Genomic DNA, 27,818 nt, shown 5'->3' with positions numbered 1-27,818 from the left:
ACCAACATTGGACGACCATTTAAACGAAATCACTAATTCCACAACAAAGGCAAGTTTATATTTTACTAGTAAGAAAATAAATAATTGAAATAAACTTTTTACAAGCATACTATAAGAAACTGCTAGTAGCTAGGTGTCGCTTCCATAAATATTAAATAATAGAAAATAGTGACATGGTATAGACATTGTTCATGGACAAATAAATTCCAGTGTTAGACAAATTAAATTGGTTAGAGTTAAATGTGCACAGGAAAGGAGACACAAAGAAAATTCATGCAATTTGAATATTACTATAGCCACACCAAAGAGTTGGGGCCTCGGACTAACATGGTATGATCACTATAAAAAGCTCATCCAACCTTAAGTTCGATAACTGATAATATGGGACAATTAGCTTCATATTAAAGAGAAAGCAAAAAGAAAAACAAAAAACTATTTTCCTTTCTTGGCAGCTTACAGGAGTTACTATAATGCACCAACCCATGTTGTAATGCCAAGAAGCAAGTAGAGAAGTAGTTGGAAAATCGAGAGATGTTACAAGTGACCTATGAAGGTCTCCACCTGCATTATACCTCACATTAGGAACCTAAGGCCCAAGAATATTTTAATGTGGGGAGTTGCATTGTGAAGAAGCCAAAAGTCCAAATGACAGGTATTCTTGCAGATGGTCCAGATTATGCTTCAAAGGAATCTACAGTGTTAAGACCCCTGATCTTGGTGACACAACAACCTTGGCCTGAAGCAGATGAAACAAGAAGGAAACTGCTAGCTAAGAGTACTCACATTGCAGATGACAATATGCAGACATTCTTGGAGGGTGTCATGCATATATCTGAAGAGTTGCTAGAGGATGTTGTACCCTTGCTGGTGAGGAAGCCATGAAATCTAACCAATTATCCATACAAGTACAATTTTTCATCAGAAGAATATCCCCGTCGTCTTCAATCTCTACATGGAGCCATAACTCTTCTTACCTTGATTCACATATGCTTTCAAGCATTCTGTCAGTTAGAGCCATAATTCTTCTAATCTCGATTATAGTATACTTTCTAGCATTCTGTCAGTTACAAAATAGACTAATATACATCGAAATTGGGTATCAGATATGTCAGAATGTGATATAACTTTGAAGAATTCAGTAAATGAATAATACGCTTCTATGAATTACAATATACATCATTTGAATAATTGAATTATTATACCATTTAATGATACATTCACTGATTTAATCTTCTACCAGAGTTAATCTAGCTATTCCTTAATAAAAAAATAAATTATTTTTTCATTGCCACTCCATGCATTTATCTTATTATCCTCAACTCTGCTACTCCACTGTCTTCTTTTAGATCCACCATGTTAATTTTCTAGGAGCTCTGTGATAAAAATTTTCTATCAGTAAAAGATGATATTTAAATCCTTACTCTTTTTCCTCCCAATCGTCCTTGTTACCAATGTTTAGCCATAAATATCTTGTTAAATAAATGGTATGAACTTATTATTTTTTTCAAATAAATCTGATTCAATGCTTATCCTCCTCTCAATCAACCTTTCTCAAACGTTTACAATGTTACTCATGTCACTTATATTCTTATAAAGGAATATTAAGAAAACTCTTCAATTCTCAGACATTTTTTTTAATTTTAAAAATAATCAAACAATTTAGTAATCCAAAATATATCATGACATTTTAAACACTTTCAAATCTCAATAGGTGCCCATAGCATATGAGGAATAAAGATTCACTAAACCCTACTAGAACCTAAGTTTAGTCTAAGTAGGAACAAAAAAATGGCTAAATTGCCAAAGCTCAGATATATTTGTGTTTATAAATTACAAACCCTCCAAAACTAAAGACAAGAACTGATAAATTCAATAGCTTTTTGAAGGTCATTCCATGTTCCCAAGTACAAAGGAAGGACAAAGGTTCTTTTTTTTGTAGTACATATTGATCAACCGAAGAGTCAAACATTCTCTCTTTCATCTACTACACACCAAAATTCACCAAAAAAATGGCAAAATATCAACTTTGTAGCAGACCGACCAAAGATCATAAGAACTCAGTACACAAATGGAATTAGCCTATATCTGACCTTGTTCATGTAGTTTTCATACCTCTCCCCAAAGGACTCCAACATAAGCTCTTCCTCCAAATCCGCCTTCCGCCCATAGTAAACCGCACAAACGGCACAAAGGAACAGCAAGCTGAGCGGTGCCCTCAAAGTAATGCAATGCACCGCGAACAGAAGCATTGTAGAAGCGTATATGGGATGCCTCACCCACCTGTAAGGGCCGAACTGCACCACCTCCATTGGCACCGCCACCTTCTCCGAGTACTTGGCCAGATAAAGAACAGAATGGTAGCGCATGAATAAAGTCATCAGGATGAGAACCCAGATCCCAGCATTGGCCCACCCACCAGGGATTAAGTGCAACTCCGGCCCCTCATACGCAGCAAGCCAGTGTCCAACCAAGACGAGGATGGAGAAGCCAACCTGGAAGGGGCGGGGGAGGCGGACGTCCCACTTGGAGTCGTGAGGGCGAGGGTAGAGGTCTCCATAGAGGCGCCGGCGAACGGACGACTCGAAGAAGAAGAAATATTGATAGACAAAGAAGAGCAAAATGGGCCAGCCCTCGAGGAAGCCATTGAAGTGAGCCGGGGGCACGACGGTGAGCCAGGCAACGGCGGCGGTAACGACGACGATCTGCTGAAAGGGCGAGGCGAGGCCGAGAGAGTGAAGCCGGGCGCAGTGAAGGCCATAGAAGCCGAGGGCTACGGCGGAGATCCAGGGCCAGAAGATCCAGGACCAGCTGAAATAGGTCCAGAAGAAAGGGTCGAGGAGGAGACCGATGGTCTTCTTGGTCACGACGAGAGCGAGGGCGAGCACGGCGGACCACTTACAGACGGCGAGCGGTGTGATTCGGTCGACATCGAGTGGGGGAAGAGGAAGAGGGAGGGAGAGGGCTTTGGGAGAGGGCGCAAGGTGTTTGTGGTAAGGCCTGAGAGAGAGGTGGAAGGGGAATGGACGGAAGACGGAGACGGCGGAGGAAGGAAACTCCTGATTTAGGTGACGACGGAGGGACGGGAGGGATCGAGGTTTCAGGCGAGGGGGAGCGGCAACGCCGGCGACGGTGGAAGGGAAGTGGAGGAAGCGGACGGCGGCTTCCATGATCGACGCGAGCGATACAGATGAGTTGATACGGTTCGGTCCGGGCTAAATTGGCGGCCCTTATTGGGCCAACCTCAAGGCCCAAACTGTCAGCATCGAGGAATCTCATGGAAGTCTATTTCGTTAATGAAACTTAATATTATTTTACGTTAAATTAAATATTGTTATGTCGATGAGAAATCATTAAAAAATAAGTGCTAATATTATTTAATAAAAACTAATATTATTTTACTTTTGTTTAATATTAATGTAATTGGGACCAATATTACATAAATTTAGCTAAATTTATTATAACATTATTGGAATAATTTTATAAAAAGGTATTTTTATGCAAAATTATGCAGCGTTCTTTAATATTTTAAAATATAAAACAATAAAAATAAGATTTTTTTTAAAAAAATAAAGCAGTTTAGCAGTGTAGGCTAGCATGTTGATTTGCAGCAGATCCTCCTAAGTGGTCGTCGCGTGGGACCCGCTGCATCGTCAAACCACGTCGACCCATGTGGTGTATCTATTGTGGTGGGCCGAATCTCGGGTAACCGGCTTCGGCTTCGGCTTCGGCCAAGCAGATACAATAGAGGCGCGTCAAAGTTTCATTTTAGGCCCTCCATTATTAGAATTTAGAATTCATTAATTTACCAGATTGAAACAAGTATTATCAATTTATAATAGTAGATAATTGTTAATTAATATATAATAAGTTTTCCAACCGAATCCCGTAACAAAGATGTTATTTGTCGGTAAATTATTAAACCACCATCTAAATTATTGAAATATTCAAATCACCTATTTACGTTTGCATCAAAAATTCCAAATCGATTGTTATACTATATCAATTGATTATTATTTTTATTTAAATAATTAATTTAAATTTAAAAAATATTATTTTTAATATAGTATGTCAAATTGATATTTGAGTGCATGAATATAATTAAGAGAGCTAGACAAACACATGTGATCAAGTTCCATATCATTCTGAGCTCTCTAGGTTCATCAGTCAATTTTAGTCAAAATCGACAGATAAACCTAGAGTGCTCAGAACGATATAATGTTGGTGCAATCGACCTCCAAGGTTTTAAAGTCCGACAAATATGTTTAAGTAAGTTTAATGGAACTTGATCATGGAAAGTTCTAGTCGTGGCTAGACAAGGGTGGGAAGTTAACCGAGTGACTAGTCCTAACTGCGGTTGGGCAAGTGAAGTCCTAGTTATAGGCTAGGCAAAGAAAATCTCAGTAAATCATGGAAGCCAGGTGGATTCGATAGGTTTGGAGGACTTGATCCCTGGGTAGCTGAATACTGAGGCAAGGGAAATCTCGGTAGATTGTGGAAGTCAGGTGGATTCGATAGGTCTAGAGGACCTGATTCTTGGGTAGCCGAATACTGAGATAAGAGAAATCTCGGTAGATCATGGAAGTCAGGTGGATTCGATAGGTCTGGAGGACATGATCCCTATGTAGCTGAATACTGAATCTTGGTGAGTGAAGCCAGGTGGAGAAAACCCTAGGGGGTGGTTACCTTAGGTTCTAGTGAGTGAAACCAGATGGTGAAAATCCTAGGGGAAGATAACCTTAGGTAGTGAGAAGTTTTGGAGGAGTGAACTCAAAGCAAAATTGATCAGATAGTTTTCGATCGACCGCACGCGGTCGACCGAACCAACTGATCTCGGTAAATCTAAGTTTAGGTTTACCGTAGTATTTTGTATTACTATTATTACTATTGGCTAATGTAGTATTGCAGGAAAAGTCTTAGTGAATAAGGTGATTAGACACTGAGCAGGCAAAGTCCAAACAGATCTGGAGGATCAATGTTTGGCAGGTAGGTTGAGGTATCAACTGGAGGAGCGACAGTGAGGTCGTGTTCCTGAAAGGAACAACCTAAGGTCGCTGATCCAACTGAAGAAACCAAGAAGATTTTCAAGTTGAGATCAAGACAGTTGAATTGTCTATTATTATTACTCATGCATTATTATTGTGCTAATATCTGTTTTGCAGCATTATTATCTAACACTGTTTTGAAGGCTCGGCTTGATTGGTCAACCAAACCCGATGATCGGTCGACCGAACAAGGCCAACTCGGAGCAGATATCAGTTCAGACCAAAATAGAGCAGGGTTCGATCAAAACTTGACCGATCGACCGAACTAGAAGATCGATTGATTGAACCCTGATGACTCAGCACAATCCAGATCGAGCAGAAGCAAAGAAGGAAGAGCGATTGATCGGTCAACCGAACCAGGGTATCGGTCAACCGAACAATCATCACTTAATGGCGCATTAATTCCAGATCTCGGCGAATAGGGAAGGATCTTTGTTCAGTCGACCAAAAAAAGTGATCGATCGACCGAACACTTTAATGTCATTAAATGCCGAAGATCGAATCAGCATCAGATCTCAGCGAAGATGGAAGGGAGCTGGTTCGATCGACCAAACCTAGGGATCGGTCTACCGAACATCAATGACTCTTATAAAAGTGAGCTCGAGGTCGGAGGCTAAGTAACAAAATCTGTTTGGTTCGATGTTCATCTCTGTGCTAGCTGCTGCTGTTCGTGCTACTGCTCTACAACTCGTCTTCACGCAAGCAACTACTTCGTTCAAGTGTCGACCGAGCTTCATCTTCTATATAAGTGTCGGTATACTTTTATTTTAAAGCTTGCATTGCACTTAAACTCACATAAGATAGTAGGTTGTTATTATCTTATATTCTTGCATATTATATGCACTGCTTCTTTCCGAGGTTTTTGGAAAGAAGAGTTTTAGTGAATTGTCCAATAGTGCGATCAAGGATCGCGGGCTTTGGAGTAAGAATCGACCTAGGCTCTGAACCAAGTAACCGAACTTGTTCTTTACTTTCCGTTGCACGACTTTGATTTAAACGATTAAAAGAAAAGTTTTTTAAAAGTGCGCTATCCACCCCCTCTATCGCACTCTTTCGATCTTACAATTGGTATCAGAGTTTGATAGCTCTGAAATTACTTTATCATTTTTGGAGTAATTTTAAAAAACTTTTTCTTTTTCTTTAAAAGCGTCGTCTCTTAATTCTCAAGTAATATTTTTTTAATTTCTTATCCCTTACTACTAAACCCAAGACGAAAGTCTTGGAAATTTATTTTCTATTTCTTTTCTTGCAAAAATGTTGACATCCTATCGAGAAGGAAGAAGCATCTATGAACCTCTACTGTACGATAAAATCTATTTCAATTCCTCGAGGCAAATGATGGAATGCTTCGTTGGTAGCAACAATTTCGACAACTGGATTGTACTGAGACCATCTTCTCAAAACTCAGAAGCAAACCAAAGGTAATAAACATATTAATTAGTGTTTTGCCTAATAAAGTTTTGTATCAATTAGAAGGTTACAAGAATGCATTCAAGATGTGAACCAAATTGATTGAGTTTCACGAGACTCGGTTGAGATTAGAAGATCAAGGTGAAAGTGAATTCAAATCTGAGTATGAATCCAGAGAGCTATCCTTAGAGACAAATTTAGAAGATCAAGATCAAATCAACTTCATGGCACTAATCGTCGAGGCAGATGGATTCGATCCTGAGTCCGACCAAATGTTCGAGCCTGAATCCGAGATGGCAATGGTCAAGGGGGAGAATCCTAATGAGGATTTAAGGTAATATTGTAAATATAAAATTTAAAGAACACATAATATGTTTTAATTACAGAGAAAAAGGGCATTACAAAAGTAAATGTCCAAAAAATCGATTTGCACTACCGGAGGCAAAGGAGGAACTAATACCTAGAGTCCGGAAAACGAAGGACCACATTGAATGTTTCAAGTGCAAAAAGATGGGACACTACAAATCTCAATGCTCGGAAAGAAGATCCAAGGATCCAGGGGGCAATTAAGGTAAATAAATTTAAATTACATGAAAATTTGTATGCTTTAGATTTTTCTTGTTTAAATTGTATTATGAATTTAAAAAAGCATGAAAATCCTATATTACTTAACAAAACTAATTTAATTAATAAAAACTTAATTAATTCAAATATAACTAAAATTGATCAAATCAACTCAAACATTAATCAAGACTTAAATCTAGTTAATCAAAATTTATTTATTCAAAGATAATTTGAATTTAAATTAAAATAATAATGATCTAAAATTAACTAACAATAAAAAAATGTAACTAAAAATTTAGAAAATAAAACTAAGAAACTAAACTATAAATTAAATACAAAATCAAATTTTAGAAAACTAGAAAAATAAAATAATGTCTTGAAAAATAAAATTGATAAACTAGAAAATATTATTAATAATTTTATCAACTCACAAGTCTAGATTTAAGTTATAAATCAAAACTAATTCTAAAACAAAACTTCCACAAATATAATTATAATCATGTACCCTTTAATTATGAAACAAATCAATAATAATAATAATAATAATAATAATAATAAAAGTAAATAATAATAACAATAATAAAACAACTATTATAATAATAATAATAATGATAATAATAATAATAATAATAAAAGTAAATAATAATAAAACAACTATAATAATAATAATAATAATAAGTAAACAACTATAATAATAATAATAATAAAATAATAATAATATGAATTCTTTGAATTTATTGACTTATCATGATCATACATATTTATCTGTTATATATTATGTCATGCATCTTCTCTTTATGATATTAATTTAGAACGGTTAGTTATAAAAGGTCATATGCAAGGGTGGGACAAATATGTCCGACAAATATGTTTAAGAAAGTTTAATGGAGCTTGATCATGGGAAGTCCTAGTCATGGCTAGACAAGGGTGGAAAGTCAACCGAGTGACTAGTCCTAACTGTGGTTAGGCAAGGGAAGTCCTAGTTGCAGGCTAGGCAAGGGAAATCTTGGTAGATCGTGGAAGCCAAGTGGATTCGATAGGTCTGGAGGATCTGATCCCTGGGTAGCCGAATACTGAAGCAAGGGAAATCTCGATAGATCGTGGAAGTCAGGTGGATTCGATAGGTCTAGAAGACCTGATCCCTGGGTAGTCGAATACTGAGGCAAGGGAAATCTCGATAGATCATGGAAGCCAGGTTGATTCGATAGGTCTGGAGGACCTGATCCCTGGGTAGCCGAATACTGAGTTTTGGTGAGTGAAACCAGGTGGAGAAAACCCTAAGAGGTGGTAACCTTAGGTTTTGGTGAGTGAAGCCAAATGGTGAAAATCCTAGGGGGAGATAACCTTAGGTATTGAGAAGTTTTGGAGGAGTGAACTCAAAGCAAGGTTGATCAGATGGTTTCTGATCGACCGCGTGTGGTTGACCGGACCAGCTGATCTCGGTAAATCTAAGTTTAGGTTTACCTTAGTATTCTGTATTACTATTATTACTATTGGCTAATGTAGTATTGTAGGAAAAGTCTTAGTGGATTAGGCGATCAGACATTGAGTATACAAAGTCCAGACAGATATGGAGGATCAACGTTTGGCAGGTAGGTTAAGGTAAGCAACTGGAGGAGCGATAGTGAGATCGTGTTCCAGAAAGGAACAACCTAAGGTCGCTGATCCAACTGAAGAAACCGGGAAGATTTCCAAGTTGAGATCAAGACAATTGAATTGTCTATTATTATTACTCATGCATTACTACTGTGCTAATATATGTTTTATAGGATTATTGTCTAACACTATTTTGCAGGTTCGGCTTGATCAGTCGACCGAACCCGATGATCAATCGACCGAGCAAGACCAACTCAGAGCAGATATCAGTTCAGACCAAAACATAGCAGGGTCTGATCAAAGCTTGATCGGTCGACCGAACCAGACGATCGGTCGACGGAACCCTGATGACTCAGCATAGTCCAGATCAAGCAGAAGCAAAGAAGGAAGAGCATTTGATCGGTCAACCAAACCAGGGTATTAGTTGACCGAACAATCATCACTTAATGGTGCATTAATTCCATATCTCGACGAACATGGAAGGATCTATGTTCGGTCGACCGAACACTTTAATGTCATTAAATGCTGAAGACCGAATAAACATCAGCTCTCAACGAAGATGGAAGGGAGCTGGTTCGGTTGACCGAACCTAGCGATCAGTCGACCGAACGTCGATGACTCTTATAAAAGTGAGCTTGAGGTCGGAGGCTGAGTAACAAAATCTAAGTAAGTGAGGTTCAGCTACATCCGGTGGGCAAATGGTTCATCGATCGATCGAAGGTTCCCTTGTCCGATCGCCTATCTGAGTAAGCGAGTACGATTAACTCGGTCGACAGGAAAACAAGTTAAGCGGACCCGGTGCCTAAGCCGAACGGGGCACCCGTCTAGCTCGGAGAAGGACGCTGGCATTATATACAATGAATCGATAGAATGATAGGAGAGGAAACAACAGATAATTAATAAAGGAAGGAGAAAACCAAATAAAACACTCTATCTATCATTGAATGGGAAGAAGACAAGACAAAGACATCCTCTGTCAATAATCAATAGCATTAAACAAGAGAATATGGAAGGTCACCCAAAAATGTATAAAAAGGGGATGTCAGGTATGAAAAAACTTTATCCGGAGTACTTACTATTTTCCTCTTCTGTTTCTGTTTCTGACTTGAGCGTCAGAGGACCAACGCTAGGGACCCCTTCCCTGGTTTTGGTTTTGTTTTGTAGAGAACGAGGTGTTCATCTAGTCAGCGGAACTGGCACCTCCCCGGCTATCCAGCTTTGTACCCTCGGACAGGATCATTTTATCATCGTCTGTGGGAACGTAGCCTGCATCCGAGCAAGAAGATGGAAGACGCTGGACGACTCGCCATAGTGATGCTGACGCGAGAGGATCTCGACGCATTAATACAAGCTTAAGTGGCGAAATATTGGAACAACAACAATAGGTACCGATTAAACGAAGAATATAGGAGCCTGTAGCTTCCGCGGAGGGTCACCGGGCTGAACGAGAAGACCGAATGGAACATCTTTCTAATCCAGACCCGAATGGAAAGAGGTCGATCGACACCTATGGGAAAGAACCTCGTGCACCGACCCCCCTACGATGAGCGTCGTTTTTAACCCATGCAAAAGGGAGAGGTCAGGATGATAGAGATCGGGGATCATCCTCTGATGAGGCACCCGTTTGAAACACAAGAAAAAGGAAACCCAGGGAGGACGACTCGCTCGAACAAGTCAACCAATAGTTTTCAAAGGGGATTCTAAATGACCCTCTGCCAAAGTACTACACTCCATTGACGATTGTGGAATATAATGGGATGACCGCCCCTGATGAACACTTAGCCAAGTTTGACAACGTGACCACACTGCACCAATACACAAACGGGGTAAAATGTCGAGTTTTCCTTACCATGTTGTCTAGATCAGCGCAACGCTGGTTCAAGCGTTTGTCGAGCGGCTCGATAGATAGATTCAAAGACTTCCGAGCGACCTTCCTAAATCATTTTGCTAGCAATCACCGCCACCAGAAGACGAGCGTGAACTTATTCTCATTGAAGCAAGGGCCGCGAAAGGCCTTAAGGACATATATCCAGCGCTTCAATCATGTGGCGATCGACATTCCGGCGGTCTCCTTGGATGTATTAGTAAACTCTTTCACTCAGGGGCTTGCTGAAGGAGAATTCTTCTGGTCACTCATCCGGAAGCCGCCGAAGAACTTTAACCATCTACAGAAAAAGGCCAATGAATACATCAATGTAGAAGAAGCCTAGGCGGTCAGGAAAAATGAGGTACATGTTGAACCAATGGCGACGTCTGAGCGGCATCAATCGAGCAACCACCAACCTCCTAAAGGGCCCTGATCGAGAGGAACTCAATCACAACATGAGCCGAGGATGCATGCCGTGCAACACGTTGGATCTGGACGCCCAAGCACCTCCAAGGGCAAAATATGAATGTCGATGTTTTGCTCCTTCCATCAGTCGGCGACTCATAATGCCCAGGACTATTACCTGGCTAATAGATTGGCCCTGAGAAGGTGGTATCATCAAACACCGTCGCCCTATCAGAGATATAGGCATCAATCAGCTGGGCGGAGGGAAGGCGAAAGGTCAGAGGTCGAACCACGTCGCAATCCAGCTTAACAATGAATCAATCTGAGTCCAGTTCGGGAGCAGGCCTAATGAAGATGACCCTCGACTCGGGAGGAAGAAAATAGGAGTAACACCGCTCGGGGGAGAGATAGGAATGATTGCCGGAAGGCCGATCGACGGTGATTCCAATAAGGTGAGAAAGTTGCACGCTCAGCGGCTTTAAATTCATGCAGTCGGCTGCAGCAAGGAAAAGGCCGAGGGACCTGAGATCAGCTTCGGTCTGAAGGATTTGGAGGGGGTAGAGATCCCCCATGACGATGCCCTGATTATCCGAGCGGTAATAGCTAATTACGTTATTCACCGTACCTTTGTTGACACAGGAAGATCTGTAAACATCATCTTTAAGAAAGCATTTGACTAGCTGCAAATCGATCGGAGCGACTTACTGCCCATGACGACTCCACTCTATGGGTTCACCGGCAATGGAGTATTGCCGATTGGCCAACTACGCTTGGCTGTCTTGCTCGGGAAGAACCGCTGAAGAGGACACAGATGACCAATTTCATTGTGGTAGATACGCCTTTAGCCTACAACGTCATTCTTGGTCGACCGACGCTGAATGATTTTAGAGCGGTGGTATCTACTTTCTACCAAAAATTCTCGGTGGGGGACAAGGTGGACGAGCTCAGAGGCGATCAGTTGGTCGCTCGAAGTTGTTATGTTGAGATGGTCAAAACGGAAACACAAGCCGCTCGGAAGACACCTCACCTGGAGGTGAACGCTATCACGGAGAAGTCTCCTGCTCTAGTCTACAATGAAAATGAGGAGGTCCAGATACATCCAAACTGAGTGGACACGATAACCTTTATTGCCGCCATTCTGGAAAGTGAGAAGAAAACAGAGTTGGTCACCTGCCTTAGACGAAACTATAATGTGTTTGCCTGGTCGACACATGAATTATCTTGCATTTCTCCGAGTGTGGCTCAGCATGAGCTACATGCCCGACCGAACTCTTGACCAGTTAAATAGAAGAAGAGAGACTTCTGCCCGGAGCAAAATGCGATCATCCGAGTGGATATAGAGAAATTATTGGAGGTAGGCCATATACGGGAAGTTCAATTCCCAAGTTGGCTCGCTAACGTGGTACTAGTCTCCAAGCCAGGCAATAAATGGCGGGTCTGCATCGTCTTTCGTGACTTAAATAAGGCATTCCTAAAGGACTTCTATCCGCTGCCTTGGATAGATCAAATGGTTGACTCCACAGCGGGTTGCGAATTAATATACATGCTCGACGCATATCAAGGCTGCTATCACGGCTGATGGAACTTATTACTACAACATTATGTCGTTCGGATTGAAGAATGCTGGAGCAACCTATCAAAGACTGATGAATAAAGTGTTACATAAGTAGATCGGCCGTTACATGGAGGTCTATGTCGATGACATACTAATAAAATCACTCCAAGCGACCAACCTCTTATGGACATTGAGGAAACATGCTAAACACTAAGAACCTATGGAATGAAGCTGAATCCCAGCAAATTCCTGTTCGGCACAAGGAGTGGTCGTTTTCTCGGGTATATCGTGATAGAGCGAGGGATCGAGGCAAATCCAAGTAAGTGAAGGCCCTGCAAGACACGCCTCCACCTCGCAATCTGAAGGAGGCCCAATGACTGATCGGACATATCACTGTACTCTCAAGGTTCATCTCTAAGACATTCGATGGAAGTCTGCCATTCTTCAAAGTGTTGCTCCGAGCTACGAGATTCCAATGGGACGCAGAATGCGACCGGGCTTTGGAAGAGCTCAAGGAATATCTTAATTCTTTGCCTGTGCTAGCTAAGTTGAGTGTAGGAGAACCTCTCTGGATCTATCTATCATCCATTGAGCATGCGGTCGACTCAACATTAGTCAAGAAGAACGACCACGAACAACAACCTATTTATTTTTTAAGGCATATATTGAAAGATGCTGAATCTCGTTACACTAGTCTGAAAAAGTTAGCTTACGCACTAATGCTTGCCGCTCGGAGACTCCACCCTTACCTTCTTACTCACTCGATCATCGTCATGACCAATAGTACTCTGGGAAAAGTCCTCCTCAACTCAGAGACGTCTGAGCGGGTAATCAAATGGACCACAAAATTAAGTGAGTTTGATATTCAATATCAATCCTCAATGGTGATCAAAGCACAAGCCTTAGCTGATTTCGTCACAGAAGTCCAGAACGCGGAACCAGAAGCAACCTGAAGAATATATGTGGACGATTCTTCCACTTGTCAAGGGGGCGGGATCGGCATACTATTGATCTCACTAAGGGAAGATAGATACAACTCTCCATCCGGTTGGATTATCGGGCCACCAACAACGAAACTGAGTATGAAGCTTTGATGGCTGGCTTGCAAGCAACACGACATGTCAGAGCCACAAAAATTCTCATTCACTCAGATTCTTAGTTGGCCACCCAGGAGATGTTAGGGACTTTTGAGATTAGCAACTCCCGACTCAAGTTGTATGTAGAAGCTTTCGAGAAGGTAAAGATAAATTTTCAAGAGGTCATTATACAGAAGATCGCCCGATCAGATAATCAATTAGCAGATGAGCTAGCTAACTTAGCCAGTTCACTATCACCAGTCGTGACCAACCAGCCGATCGAACAGGTCTTGCTGGTGGCGCACATCGACCAGATGGACGGAGTAGTTTACTCAAGTGACTAGAGATCGCCAGTGATCGAATTCCTCTAAGTGGGTGTCATGTCGACCGACCAAGAAGCAGTGCGACTATTAAATAAAAGGGTCAGACGGTTCACCTTGATCGGGGATCATCTTTATAAGAGAGCTTTCTTCAGACCCTTACTCAAGTGCGTTAGATCGGAGGACGTAGAGTACATCCTACAGGAAGTGCACCAAGACTCCTGTGGAAGCCATCCGGATGGTCGTTCCCTGACTCGCAAGATCCTCCTGGCCGGATATTTTTAGCTAACTCTCTAAGAGGATGTCACTAGGATAGTAGTCACTTGTTTGCCCTATCGAAGGTATCACAATATCTTGCATCGACCGACCGAGGAGATGAAGACATCCATGGTGTCTTGCCCATTCGACCAATGGGGCATGGACATCGTAGAGTCATTCCCCATGGCGACCAGTCAACGGAGGTTCCTGCTCGTCGCTGTGGACTACTTCTCAAAGTGGGTGGAGGACGAGCCACTAGCAAGAATAAGTGAGACAATGGTCATCAAATTCATCTGGAAAACATCCTGTTTCGGTTCAGCATCCTCCGCCAGCTCGTCTCAGATAACGGGAGGCAATTCGCTGGTCGGAAGCTCAAAGAATGGTGCAAAGGTTACAGAATCCAGTAGACCTTCATCTCAGTGGCCTACCCCCAAAGCAACGGCCAAGCGGAAGTCACCAATCGGGAGATACTCAGAGGATTGAGAGCTTGGCTCGACCATGCAGGAGGCAGCTGGGTCAATGAACTCCCAAGAGTCTTGTGGGCCATGCACACGACCCCAAAGGAGGCGACTAGTGTGACACCATTCCATTTGGTATATGGCAGTGAAGCACTAGTCCCGGTGGAAGTTGGGGTGGAGTATGACCAAGTTCAACACTATGATAAGGAGAATAACGAACAGAGATTGATAGAGATAGACTTGGTCGATGAGGCACGAGACAAGGCTGCTGTTCGGCTTATGGCATACCGACAACGGATGAAACAGAATTACAACTGAAGGGTGATCTCGAGGTCCTTCTAGGTCAGTGATCTAATGTGGAAAAAGAAAAAGTCGGACGACGACATCACCAAACTCGAAGCTCCATGGGTAGGACCTTACAAGGTTGTACAGAAACTCTGTTTGGGGGCCTACTACTTAAAGGATGAAGACGACAGATGGCTCGAGCGATCGTGGAGCGCAAATCACCTCCAATCCTACAGGCCAGATGAGAGGTGCGTGAGCAAATGAAGATGTGTATTTGCCTTCTGTATGCAGGACAAATAAGAATAAAATCAAAGTTTTCCACACACCAATGGTCGAGCGGCGACCTTAAACCCATGTCTTCACCAACGGTCGAGCGGCGACCTTAAGGCGACCATAAACCCTTGCCTTCACCAACGGTCGAGCGGCGACCTTAAACCCTTATCTTCACCAACGGTCGAGCGACAACCTTAAACCCTTGTCTTCACCAATGGTCGAGCAACGACCTTAAACCCTTGTCTTCACTAACGGTCGAGCGGCGACCTTAAACCCATGTCTTCACCAACGATCGAGCGGCGACCTTAAACCCATGTCTTCATCATCGGTCGAGCGACGAACTTAAACTCAAAACTGATCGGTCGGATTAGTGAGGCCACACTTGAGTTTACGCGACGCTTGAAAAATGAGTCAAAAAATTAAAATACTAGAAGAATATAAAGTTAGCCGGACGAACAAGCATTCATCGATACTTTAAATTTTTTACAAAGGAAGAACTCTCGACAGGCTCACTCCAAATAATCTAAGACATCATCGGGCAGCGACTCAGTCAGCTTATTCCAACTGATGACCTTGCTTGTTAGAGTTAAGGAGAGGTAGCCGCCTTCTTTCAGTTGATGGAGTGTCTCGTCGATAGCAAGGTCGAACAGACGGAGTGCCCGATCGGCGACCTTATCATTAAAAGCATTTGAGCGGATATTGGCTTGCTTTATAAGATCAAACCTGCTCGACTCGGCTCCTTGGTAAGTCTTCAAGGCCGCACGGGAAGCCTTCAGCTCTTTGCTCAACTTGATCAGCTCTTCATCTTTTTCGGCGAGCTGGGCCTTCGCTGCGGTCAGGTCGACCGATCGCCCATCCCGCTCGACCTTCAAAGTGGCCTCAGTGTCCTTTAGATTTTAGGCCAACACTCGAAACTCCTTATTATTGATCTCCAAGTCCTCGATGGCTCAGAGCTTCCTGGTGTTCGCCAAATTAAACTTGGACTCGAAGGAGTTGACCTGTTTATCAAGCTGAGCCAATTGGTTAACTTGCTCGGCTCCTTTTCTCTTCTCCGCCTCAAGTTGCTCGGTGCTCACACTTAGATCGGCTCTTAGTTGAGCCACCTCAGCACTCATTTGCTCCAGCTGCACCTGGGAAGCAGATGATTGACCGCTCGGGGCTCGTAGTTGCTTGACTTCTTGCTCCAAAAATGCCAACCTTTGACACATAGCTAGGCTCTCTATCCAATACTGTGAGGAAGCAAAGAGTTCTTAGGGTCGAGCGACGACAAATACTAACATATAAAATACTTACCCTAGTGGACATCTCGGTATGGCTATCGGCAAGCGCCCCTGGAGACATGACCGCCGCACGGGCCCGTGCATCGACCCATATCTGTGTGAGTAGACCCTAAATGATTATCTGGTGTTCTGGGACCCGGGCTCTAGCATTGTTCTAGTCGCACCATTTATCCGTTCATAGATGGATGACTGCCATTATATGGGAACGAGGTTGCTCTGCCACCCGAATAAGACGTTGACACTGGGCGGATGGGAGACTTCTGGGTCTTCGGTGGTGGTAGGTAGGCGACTAGTGGCGCACAGATTATTCCTTGTGGCAGATCGGACAAGGACGACGTCCAATCGGAGGAAATAGAAGTATGGGGATGACCGTCATCGGCTCAGGCACCGATGTGGAGGTTTCACCCCGCCCTGATGACAGACGTGGGTTTGTCCTTGTTAGATTTTGTGTAGCAAAGGTTGTCGCCCGAGCAGCTATCTCTGTGCGGTGCCTTTTCAGGCTTATCAAAGGCTCCCCTAAAGAAGTCAATTTCGAGGCCTCGACAACTGGAATTGCCAAGAGTTGCTTAGGTGGGGGATTCACTGCATCGCAGACTGTATGGCTGGCTGCTCCTTCACTCCCTTGAGTTGGGGCTCTTGCGCTCTCTCTGAGTAGATCTTCTTGAGAGCCGACCGGCTTTAAGATGCGATTCTCCAGCTCAGCCACGACCACAGCATTGATCTCTACATTCGCGAGTTTTGCTTTGCTAGCTAGAAGAGCACGCAACATGATTTAGGCTGCAAAAGAAAAGGAGAAATTAGTTAGATTCAAAAGTTAGACCACGAAGGAGCGTACCTAGGCTGGACGGAAGTTTTGCATGAATCGAGCTCAAACCGAACACATAGAGGACGCCCTCCAGCAGTAGCTTGTGGATATCGTACTTTTGGCCAGCCAAGCTGACAGGCGCATGAAGATAGTCTGATCAACCCTTGTACCTACTGAGTGACGGTGAATTTGCAACCTCTAGCTTCCATCTGGTAGAAAAATCAGGCCGATTGAGGAATTTGACAAAAAAATAGTATTCCCTCCAATGTTTATTGGAGGACGACATCTTATCGAAAAAGACTAAGTCCACTCGGGTTTAGAATAAGAAGGTTCCCGCCTTGGACAATTTGGTATAATAAAAATAATGAAAAAGCTGAGGCGTAAGAGGTATGCCATGTAGGCTGAATAGAATAACAACCTTGCACAGCAGCCGAAAGGAGTTCGACACTAGTTGATGGAGGGAAATACGAAAATATTTATATACGACCGAAAAGAAAGGGTGGATCAAGAACTGCAGACCAGCGGTAAATTGGTCCCTAAAGAAGCAGACATAACCTGGAGGTGGCTCGTTCGGGCGATCGAAAGCCAAAGGAAGGCCAATTTGATAATCAGAAGGAATGTCAAAAGCAGCTCTCAAACTCTCAACACCGCCTCCGTCGAACCTAGACTCAATGGACATATTCCAGAGCCCGGGGATGGAAACAGGAGGTTGTGAGGAACTTGCCATGAGAAATAAAAGTCGACGGGAAATAATGATGAAGTTCAACTGATAGAAAAGACGCTACGAACAATGAACAAATTCGATTGTAGGGAAGCGAAAGCTTACTTGAGAGATTGCTGGAAAGGCGTAGAATGTAGCGACGCTGAGATGCTCACCGACGGAGATGAAGATGCAAAAGTGAGGAAAAGTGTGAGGCACACGAAGTTTATAAACCTCGCGGCCGATCGACCTCAGCCGTTTGATCCAGCATTACAAACACATAGACGTAGATCCAATCGTAGATTTTGAAATGGTGCACGTCCCGTCACAAGCGGATATTCGTCTGTCACATCGAGTGTGCGGCAGTAGTAAAGGACACGTGACATTCGGTCACCGGAAGCATTTAATGAACTTAATTAAAAAAGGGTATGGCCGCGTGTTCGACCATAATTATCAAGGATTTGCATGGTCTTCAAGAAATTTAGCTGGCGTCAGCCTAGACCGAGCTCGCCCACGGGTGGAGAGAATTCATGAAGTGTTGTTGCTCATCTTCTTGATCGGCGCAAGGAGCAAGCCACAAGACCGAACCCTGCAATGGTAGAATGATGCCGAGCAACATCGGCTTGTGGATCGAATAGTGATTACAGACCGTGCATAGTCCAACCGAACATCGGAGCATATGGGCTGAACCGACCCCATAGTTAACAATTGTCAAATCAGTCGGACTTGCAGCCTCCTTCGACTAGACTTGAAGGAGAGGCTTGTGATGCAGCGATAAGAGCCTACTTGGCATGAGTCAACTGCCACGGTGTAGGTTAAAGTCAAGGCGGTTAACACCAAAGCTTAAGCGAGGTTCAGCTACATCCGGTGGGGAAGCGGTTCATTGACCGATCATAAGTTCCCTTGTCCGATCGGTCATCTGAGTAAGCGAGTACGGTTAACCTGGTCGGTAGGAAAATAAGATAAGCGAGTCGGGAGCCTGAGTCGAGCAGGGCACCTATCCGGCTCGGAGAAGGGCATTGGCACTATATACAATGAATCGATAAAATGATAGGAGAGGAAATAACAAATAATTAATAAAGGAAGGAGAAAACCAAATAAAACACTTTATTTATCATTAAATAGGAAGAAGATAATGCAAAGACATCCTCTATCAGTAATCAATAGTATTAAATAAAAAAAAAATATGGAACCGCCACATCAGCGGCCCCCCTAGAGCCGGTCCCACGGATATGGAGGGAGGTAAATACAGGTACACAGGTGAAAAGTGCATGGCGGAGACGTTAACCCCAGACAGTGACAACCGGGGATCGACTCCTGGACCTTTCAGCCACAGAATCATATATTCCCCATCTGTGTTACACCCTGGGGACTATTAATAATATTAAATAAGAGAATATAAAAGGTGGTTCGAAAAAATATAAAAAAAAGGATGTCAGATTTGATGAAAGATATGAAAATTTTTTATCTTGAATATTTACTATTTTCCTCTGACTTGAGTGTTGAAAGAGCAATACAAATCAAAGCTACAGATTCTCCATCAGGCAGACAGAGCAGCGCCAACATGAAGCTCATCGAATGGTATATCTAGGAGAAGCACGGGGCTGCCAAAGCTTATTAATATTTCAGACCCAAAGGGATTAGCACAGCCGTGGGTCAAATTGCGTGGAAGGCATATATATATCTACTGCCCAAGCACAGATTCACTTTCTGCTCAATCAATTTGTAAATGTAGAAAAAATAAAAATTAATTTTAAAATTTAAAGGTGCAAAAGTAATTACCTCTTTTTTTGTCGACGTAAATAAATTTTTTTCTTCTTCAACCTCTTCTCACTCATCAATTCTCTTCTAAGCAAAACGAAAGGATCTATGGATAATTTCTAATTTTATGAGAATGTATTCATAAAACTCCTATTAAATGCAGGCGTCGGCTCGAAGCCGCGCCGAGAAAGCATCAATTGCCAAAAATATTAAACAAGTGTAAATTAGCTAATTAAGCCCCAGCGTGAACTGATCCGACGGATGAAAATTGCTTAATGTGATGATGGACGGTAGATTAAAATACTGCAGAAGTGTTTGCATGTGTGATTTGGAGAAATCCTCAGACACAGCCAATGGCTACTGGTGCTGGCACTCCATCTTCGACAAGGGGCGAAGGAAAAGGGGCTCCTTTTCGCCTCCCTGAACCAATCGCGGAGCAATCGATCGACATTTTGTTCAATTGATCGCGGAATCGAGTTTTACGCCGTTCGGTTTGCGGCAGTCGAGGCCGATTGGTCGAGTAATTGCCTGAAAGAGCGATGGAGGAAGTAGAAAAGGAAGCTGCCCTAGTGCCGCCGCCGCCGCCGCCTCCTCCAGCGCGATCGGTTGTGGAGAGACTGGCGGAGGCGGTGGAGAATATTGTGAGGATCTCTGACTTCAGGAAAGCCTACAAGAAGCAGTTCTGCAACCTCTCGCGGCGGATCAAGCTGCTGGCGCCGATGTTCGAGGAGCTCAAAGAGAGCAAGGAGACAATCAGTAAGCAGGTGCTATCCTCCATGGAGAAGCTTGTTCCGGCGCTTGATTCGGCCAAGGACCTGCTCCGTCTGGGGAGCAGTGGGAGTAAGATCTTCCTGGTAACTATTTCGATTCTTGGCCTCCCTTTTGTTGTGGTGATCAGTGGTGATTTTTCCTTCCAACTTCTTGTATACGAAGTTACTTCTTTCATGGAAATAATTTACCTTTTTTTGATGTTTTCTCCTTAATTCAGTATCGTGTCCTTTTTAAAAGGAATCTTCTCATGTATCTGGATCTGATCTATGCATTACTGATTGCTATTTAGAATCATGTAGATTGTTGAACTAATCCTATTTTAGCTTTTCTTTGGGATGATTTTTTGATGGCGACAATTATAATTTCTTATCGGTGGAGCATTTTAGAGTTTAGAAGACGACGTGAAGTGCATTTGGAGATTGCGAGAACCTCAAAGATTTGTAGAGGAGAATTTTCTACTTGGGGAGTGTTGTTTTATTATTATTGTTTATTTTTTAGAAGCACTAGAGGTGAGATTTTTTTTTACTTTTGTTATACTTGCGTGACGATAGTTTAGGGAGGATTGAAAAATCTCTTGTACTAAAGTGAAAATCTATTTGTTTGATTCTCATTCTATGTTTTTATTCGTGAATGTGGACTTACAGTGTAGTTTTATTTTCCTTATGTGCTTGTGTTATTCTACTAGGGAAATCAACATTTTCACCATGTTGTCTTCTGGTGGAAATATTTTGCATTCTAGAGGAACTGGATTTGAATCTATAAATTGTGGTTTGAGGTGGTTGGTTCTAATAAGTGGCGTTAGAAAGTCTCCAATCTCATCTGATAGTATCCAAGGCACTTGTGTTTCCAACACATTATGTAGGAAGATTCAGATTTGTAGTATAATTAATCCAGCAGATACTACAAGCTATCGAGAAACAGTTCCTTCAAACTGTCTATTATTATATGTTCATAATTTCATTTGTCTCTAAACCTGCATCATTTTATCTGACTTTTAACTTCATAACTGGAGGATTTCATAGTTAAGAAATGGCTGATTGATACTGGCTTTAGCATGATCAAGGTGTTATAGTTTGCAATCTCAGCTCTGAAATGCATTTATAGTGAAATATAATTCTCATAGCCATCTGATTAGGGTGTTTGTCCGAGAGTGTTCATATATGAGAGAATTTCAAGGTTAATTTTGTAGAAGCATATTTTGTCCTTGTATCTGAGATTTCCTGATTATCGCTGTTTTTTGTTTTAACTTTTGTTGGATAATGTATATGGATCCAAGCCATATTTCCATCAAGGCAGATTTGAACCCAGTACCTTTAGTTTCAAAACCTTTACCAGCTACATAGGTTGACACCTTTATAATTTCCTTGTTTTTGTTTATATTCAAAAGACTTGAGCAAGCAGATATGTTTCGGGTCTAATTTCTTGGTCAAAATTTTTAGGGCGATCATTTTAGTTTAGTTTTCTAGGATGTTCTTCTGGAGTTCTGACAATATCCATAAACAAACCTTATCTGAAACTCAGATGCCTCTAGATGTTGCAATTGTGAAGAACTATGTTTCTGAACTCAGTTCAACTTTCACTAGATATAAAAAGGTTTCCTCTAGGATTATTTTAGAAACAATATTATATACTGATACGGTATTGCACCCCATGCACACAACTTAGTAATTGGTCTGCCGCATGTGTTGAATCCTAGCATTGTATTCGATGGATTTACTTAACTCATGAAAATTTGCAATTCTGTTTTCAGGTTCTTGAGCGTGATAGAATAATGGAAAGATTCCAAAAAGTTACATACCAACTAGCACAAGTTCTGGATGAAATTTGTCTTGATGAGATTGACATATCAGATGAAGTAAAAGAACAGGTAAGCCATCATCATGATCATAAGCCTTCTCAGTTCATGAAGCTTGCCCCTTCATTGATACCTTGAGTTGTTTTAATTGTGGTGACTAGTTCAATTACAAAAATCTATTGCTCGTCTTTAGATATAATAATTGCGGTGACTATTTTTAGTCATGTGCTTATCAATTAGCATCTTCTGCAGGTTGAGCTTGTGCATTCTCAATTCAAAAGAGCCAAAGAAAGGATTGATAGTCCTGATGCTGAGCTATACACAGAATTTTTAATGGTTTACCATATGAGTGCTGATGCCGATGTGGACTGTTCCATTCTACGGAGATTGGCAGAAAAGTTAGAGTTGATAAACATATCAGATCTCAAACAAGAGTCCGTTATATTGCATGAGATGGTTGCAAATGATGGTGATCCTGGAGAAGTCATTGAAAAGATGTCAATGCTGCTGAAAAAGATAAAGGATTTTGTGCAGACACATGAATCAGAGTCAGTCTCACTCACAAGCAGAGATATTCATGAAACTCCTGTTATTCCCAATGACTTCCACTGTCCTATATCCTGGGAGCTAATGGGAGATCCAGTTATCATGTCCACTGGACAGGTCCTGAAATATCTTTGTTGCTTTTGTTATCTTGGTACAATGATTCATTTTCATCTATGAATACAAGTGTAACTTTTCTGTTTCTGTGTTTTACAGACTTATGAACGTGGATACATTGAAAAATGGCTGGAAGCAGGGCATGATACTTGTCCAAAGACACAACAGAAACTATCCAACACGTCGTTGACTCCTAATCATGTTCTGCGCAGCCTCATTGTACAGTGGTGTGTGGAAAATGGTGTGGATCCACCTGAGCGCCCCAGCAAGCCTCAGTCAGTCTGCTCTGCAGGTGAACATGCTAAAGTCATAGATCTTCTTCGCAAGCTATCTTCACAGAACCTTGAGGAGCAACGGTCAGCAGCTGGTGAACTGCGCCTTCTTGCTAAGCAAAATGCTGATAATAGGATCTGCATAGCTGAGGCAGGTGCCATACCTCTGCTTGTGAGTTTGCTCTGCACAAACGACGTACGCTTGCAGGAGCATGCTGTTACTGCAATTCTGAATCTCTCTATTTGTGAAGAAAACAAGGGGAAGATAATCATCTGTGGTGCTGTTCCTGGGATAGTGCACATTCTGAAGACAGGCAGTACCGAAGCACGAGAAAATGCTGCTGCGACGCTTTTCAGCCTCTCGGTGGTGGACCGAAACAAAGTCATAATTGGTGAGTCAGGGGCAATTCCCCCTCTTGTATTGTTACTAAGTGAGGGAAGCCAAAGGGGCAAGAAGGATGCTGCTAGAGCACTCTTCAACCTGTGCATTTACCAGGGTAACAAGGGGAGAGCAATTCGGGCCGGGGTGATTCAAGCACTAATGGCACTCTTGTTAGATCCTGAAGGAGCTATGATGGATGAGGCACTCGCAATCATGGCAAACGTCTCAAGTCATCCTGAGGGAAAAGCAGCAATCACTGCAGCTGAAGCGCTTGCATTACTAGTAAAGGTTATAAGAAGCGGGTCAACGGGGAACAAGGAGAATGCAGCTGCTGTCTTGGTCCACCTCTGTAACGGGGAGAAACAGCAGCAACATTTGGCCGAGTTGCAGGAGCAAGAGATGATGGTGCCCTTGCAGGAAATGCTAGAAAACGGTACCGATCGAGGCAAGAGGAAGGCTGCACACTTGCTTGAGCGAATGAGTTGGTTTATGGAGCAACAGAAGGAGGTGCAAGCTTTAGCTGAGGCTGCAGCTCAAGCACGAACTAGGACACTCATGGACATGCTAAGGGATACAGCTTCATCAGCTTCAACTGATACATAAGTTAAGGTTGAGATCAATCGGATGATGCAAAGTTCTCGATTTTTATGGAGGGTTGCATCGGTTCTCTCAGATTTTATATTTCAGTAAGTTTCATGACTTGTTTTTACCAATTCAGTTATGAGCTTTCATCTCTTTCATTTTTGCTACACAGGTTTAAAGTGTTAGTGGTGTGATTGGCAGAATGAAATGGTAAATGATTCATTCCTCATGATTTCATTCTATTGTTTAGATGTTGGTGGAATGATTCATTTCATTTCAATTATTCTATAGTTTAAAAATGGAAAACTTCCTGTTAATGATATTTGTTAAGTTGTTATTTCGAAATTAAATTAAGGGTAGATAAAATGAGGGCTGAAGGTTGAGTCGGGCGGCAGGTGCTCGACGAGATCTTTGATTATTATGGTTTAATTAAAGTATTTATATGTATATAATTATTAATTACTATGGTTTGATTTTTTTCATTTTCACATAGATGTAAATTGTAATGGAACTAAACCTGGATGGTAGTATTAATATGTATATCATTATTAATTAGTTTGGATTGATTTTATCGATTTCGCTAAGTAGGGGGGTAAACGATTTAAATTTAATTGTATTCAAGTTTTTTTTTTAGTTTGTTAAAGTTTATTTATTAATTTTTTTATTAAGTTCAAACTTTTTATTTAGCTCGAGGTTGAGCTTTTTAAACGGGTAGAAATTGTGTATTACTGTTTTTAATTCAACAAAATTGTAAAAATGAACAGTGAAATGTAAATGAATTATGCTCAATTAAAAATTAATGAGTCAACTAAAAATTGACGAGTTAAATTTTATATTGTAAAATGTTATTGAAATGGTTATTTAAGTTTGATTTATTTTAGTTTATGAGTTTGAATTTGAGGTTATTGTGAGTTTTGCTTATTTAGATATTATGAAACTCTTAATTTTAATTTATGTGATTGTTTAAAAATTTTATATTTTAGGTATGTTTAGTTGATTATTTATTTATTTATTTATTTAAGTAATTTTGTATATATTAAATGAAGATAAATAAATTTATATTAAATTCAATATCAAATTTATTTATGCATTTATTTCATTTACCATCCTAACTAAAAACATAAAATTAATTTGTAGAGATAATTAGGGGTGAACAATTAGTTTAAAATTAGATCGAACAAATTAAATTAGGACCCTAAACAAGTTCAGTCGTTTATGAGCCTTTCAGATTTTAATTTGAAAAAAAATTATTTGAGTTTATTTGATTAAGTTAACAAGCTAAACTTGAGCCTGATTTCGAGCATGAGCTTAATAGTATTTAGTTTGTGAATGCGTAAATATATTCATTTAGAAACTCATAAATGTGTTTGTTTATATATACTTTTAAATAAGTTATTTTTAAATCGTTTGTAAACTATTTAATTTTATTACGAACCGAACTCGAACTTTAGTTTTAAAACTTGAGCTAAGCTTGAGCTTTTAGGTAAAATGCACCGAGCTCGAGCTGAAACTTTTTACTGTTTGATTTGGCTCGATTTAATTATATTAGACCCCTAATTAAAATCGATTAAATGAATATTTTTTTGGGGACAAATAGAAATTTGCCACCAAAATGGAACAAATCAAATAAATATAAATTATATTAAGTCAGTTGGTTATCAAATTAACCGATCAATCAGTATTACCAATCAATTATTGACATCAGAGTTACGAAGTCATGTGATTTGATTGAGGTACATTAGTCGATTGCTGTTTCGATTTAATATTTAATCTATTGGAAGATTTTAAAATTGAAATCGAGTTGAATAAATAAATAAAAATGCTATATATTTTAGAAAATAATTTTTTAAATAACTAAATGGTATTTTTAAATTTCCAACAACAAAATCTATATTCAATATGAATACGACTAAGCTTGTCTTCGTAGGTTGCTCAGTTAATTACATGGGGGCAGATATACTATAATATAGATCAATTTTTAGGTATACAGAGAAAAAATATTTTTTATCCTCTAGCTATTTGATGATTGATTATAAGTTGATCATAATCTGTGTTTTTTATACCGTGAATAAGATCGAGCACAATTTGATCTATTTTATCTTATTAGTTTTTTTTTTTCAGACATCGCCTAAAAAAATAAAAAAAAGATGATTTTGACTATTTTATAAATTGAGAATAAAATGATAAATTGTTTTTTTTATTTAATTTATCATTTTTACAGCAAATAAGCATCGTTCTACTTAAGACCAAGATGGATCGATCTATTAATATCCTCATGGATTAATATAGTTGATATTTACATAAATATTAATTTTAATATATTTTAGGTCAATTTCTAATAGATGTAAAATATTTTGTTTGGTGTCTGACTTTCCTTATATATAGTAGGGCTGTAAACAAACCGAGCCGAGCTGAGCCGAGGTTTAGGATGTTTAAGTTTGTTTGATAAGATAACCGAGCCGAATTTAAAATGAACCAAGGTTTTGAAATGAGTGTTCAAGCTTGGCTTGGTTTATTTTTTATGAGCTTGAGTTTATTTGAACCTTGGCTTGAATTTGATTTGTTTAGATGTTATTAAGCTCTCAATTCAAGCTTAGCTTGAGCTTGATTTGAACTTGACTTGAGTTTGGTTCGTTTAGATGTTATCAAGCTCTCAATTCAAGCTTGTTTGATTGATTATTAAGATTGATAGTTTAAATTTATTTATTTATTTTATTTTATTTTTATTATTTATTTAGCATATTGAAAAGAGTTTTATTAATAAATATGGTTCGTAAACATTGTTCACGAACGTTGTTCACGAACGCTAACGAGTTGAACACATATGTGTTCAAGCTTGTTTGTTTAGCTTAACGATTTGTTCATGTTTGTTTATTTAATTAATCTTATGTATATTGAACGAACATAAACAATCTCTTACCAAGTCGAACATCAAATTTGTTCATGAACGCTTGATTCATTTACAGCCCTACTCATATAAAGAATTGAATAATATTACTTTTTGCTCTAAGATGATGAAAAGATGAAGCTACCGGTCAACATAGTTAGACATATGTCTATATCCTCTTTATCACATTAATAGGCATTAACTCTAAAGCCAACCTCCAATTTGACGATGCAATAACTTCTTCCACCCATATTATATCTTATTGGCATCCGAAACTTGATGAAACTAAAGCTTAATCAAATCCATTTAGATTAGTAGTAGAAAACTTCACTTTAATCGAATTGTAACTCGACTCCATCTGAAAAAGACCATGAACCATTGGGAGTTGAGACCATTAACTCGTCAAGTGGTTCTACTTTGTTCCCTAATTCATCAAGTGGTTGTACTATGTTCCCTAATTCATTATATGGTGGTCTACATTAGTCTCATTCAAGAAGACAAACATAATGTGTTATAGTTCTCGAATATTATTCCTTCAAATAGTGAATTAGTTGGGGTGGGCATCCCAAATCGAATTGAACCAAAATATTTATTATGAATATTGAGTATGAAAAATAAAAGTTAAATATTTTTTTTAAAATTTAAATTAAACTAATCAAAATCAAATTATTATTTTTTAAATGGAAAATTTCATTTCATGAGGAAAGTTTTTTTTATTTCTAAATATACTTAAATAATTTTGTCGCAACCAACAATGCGTTGGATTATTTAATATTGAATTATTTAATAGAATCATAATAATTTTCGCCCGCCA

At 40.3% G+C, this 27,818-nt stretch overlaps 3 protein-coding genes across 4 annotated transcripts; 2 read left to right on the top strand and 1 right to left on the bottom strand.

Moving 5' to 3' along the window:
- Positions 1-1,777: 1,777 nt before the first annotated feature.
- LOC121992611 lies at positions 1,778-3,193 on the bottom strand. Its single transcript, XM_042547106.1, has one exon. It carries the CDS (start codon positions 3,165-3,167, stop codon positions 2,058-2,060), a length of 1,110 nt encoding a protein of 369 aa, XP_042403040.1. The 5' UTR covers positions 3,168-3,193; the 3' UTR covers positions 1,778-2,057.
- A 7,176-nt stretch (positions 3,194-10,369) lies between these two features.
- On the top strand, positions 10,370-10,822 carry LOC121991097. The gene has a single exon (XM_042545122.1). The coding sequence runs from the start codon at positions 10,370-10,372 to the stop codon at positions 10,820-10,822; it is 453 nt and encodes a 150-aa protein (XP_042401056.1).
- A 9,159-nt stretch (positions 10,823-19,981) lies between these two features.
- LOC121992610 (protein spotted leaf 11-like) lies at positions 19,982-24,467 on the top strand. 2 transcript variants are annotated; one of them, XR_006114962.1, is made up of 5 exons: positions 19,982-20,509; positions 22,177-22,293; positions 22,474-22,884; positions 22,981-24,221; positions 24,290-24,467. XR_006114962.1 is itself a non-coding variant. In XM_042547105.1 (4 exons), exons 1-4 carry the CDS (start codon positions 20,195-20,197, stop codon positions 24,136-24,138), a joined length of 2,001 nt encoding a protein of 666 aa, XP_042403039.1. In that variant the 5' UTR covers positions 19,982-20,194; the 3' UTR covers positions 24,139-24,467. The 2 variants fall into 2 exon arrangements, 1 of the variants encoding a protein (XP_042403039.1); XM_042547105.1 differs by having other exon boundaries at positions 22,981-24,467.
- The last annotated feature ends 3,351 nt before the right edge of the window (positions 24,468-27,818 follow it).

The sequence above is a fragment of the Zingiber officinale genome, chromosome 6B (assembly GCF_018446385.1).
Source record: "Zingiber officinale cultivar Zhangliang chromosome 6B, Zo_v1.1, whole genome shotgun sequence".
Lineage (NCBI taxonomy): Eukaryota > Viridiplantae > Streptophyta > Magnoliopsida > Zingiberales > Zingiberaceae > Zingiber > Zingiber officinale.
The sequence above is the reverse complement of the archived record's forward strand: the minus strand, read 5'-3'. Positions and strand labels throughout refer to the sequence as shown.

What these genes read in the sequence shown, in the direction of transcription:
- LOC121992611 (XM_042547106.1), bottom strand. Translation starts at nt 3,167, where the DNA reads ATGGAAGCCGCCGTCCGCTTCCTCCACTTCCCTTCCACCGTCGCCGGC.
- LOC121991097 (XM_042545122.1), top strand. Translation starts at nt 10,370, where the DNA reads ATGACCGCCCCTGATGAACACTTAGCCAAGTTTGACAACGTGACCACA.
- LOC121992610 (XM_042547105.1), top strand. Translation starts at nt 20,195, where the DNA reads ATGGAGGAAGTAGAAAAGGAAGCTGCCCTAGTGCCGCCGCCGCCGCCG. An exon ending in GTGGGAGTAAGATCTTCCTG is followed by an intron (nt 20,510 to 22,176) that starts GTAACTATTTCG and finishes TTCTGTTTTCAG; the next exon opens with GTTCTTGAGCGTGATAGAAT. An exon ending in TTATCATGTCCACTGGACAG is followed by an intron (nt 22,885 to 22,980) that starts GTCCTGAAATAT and finishes TGTGTTTTACAG; the next exon opens with ACTTATGAACGTGGATACAT.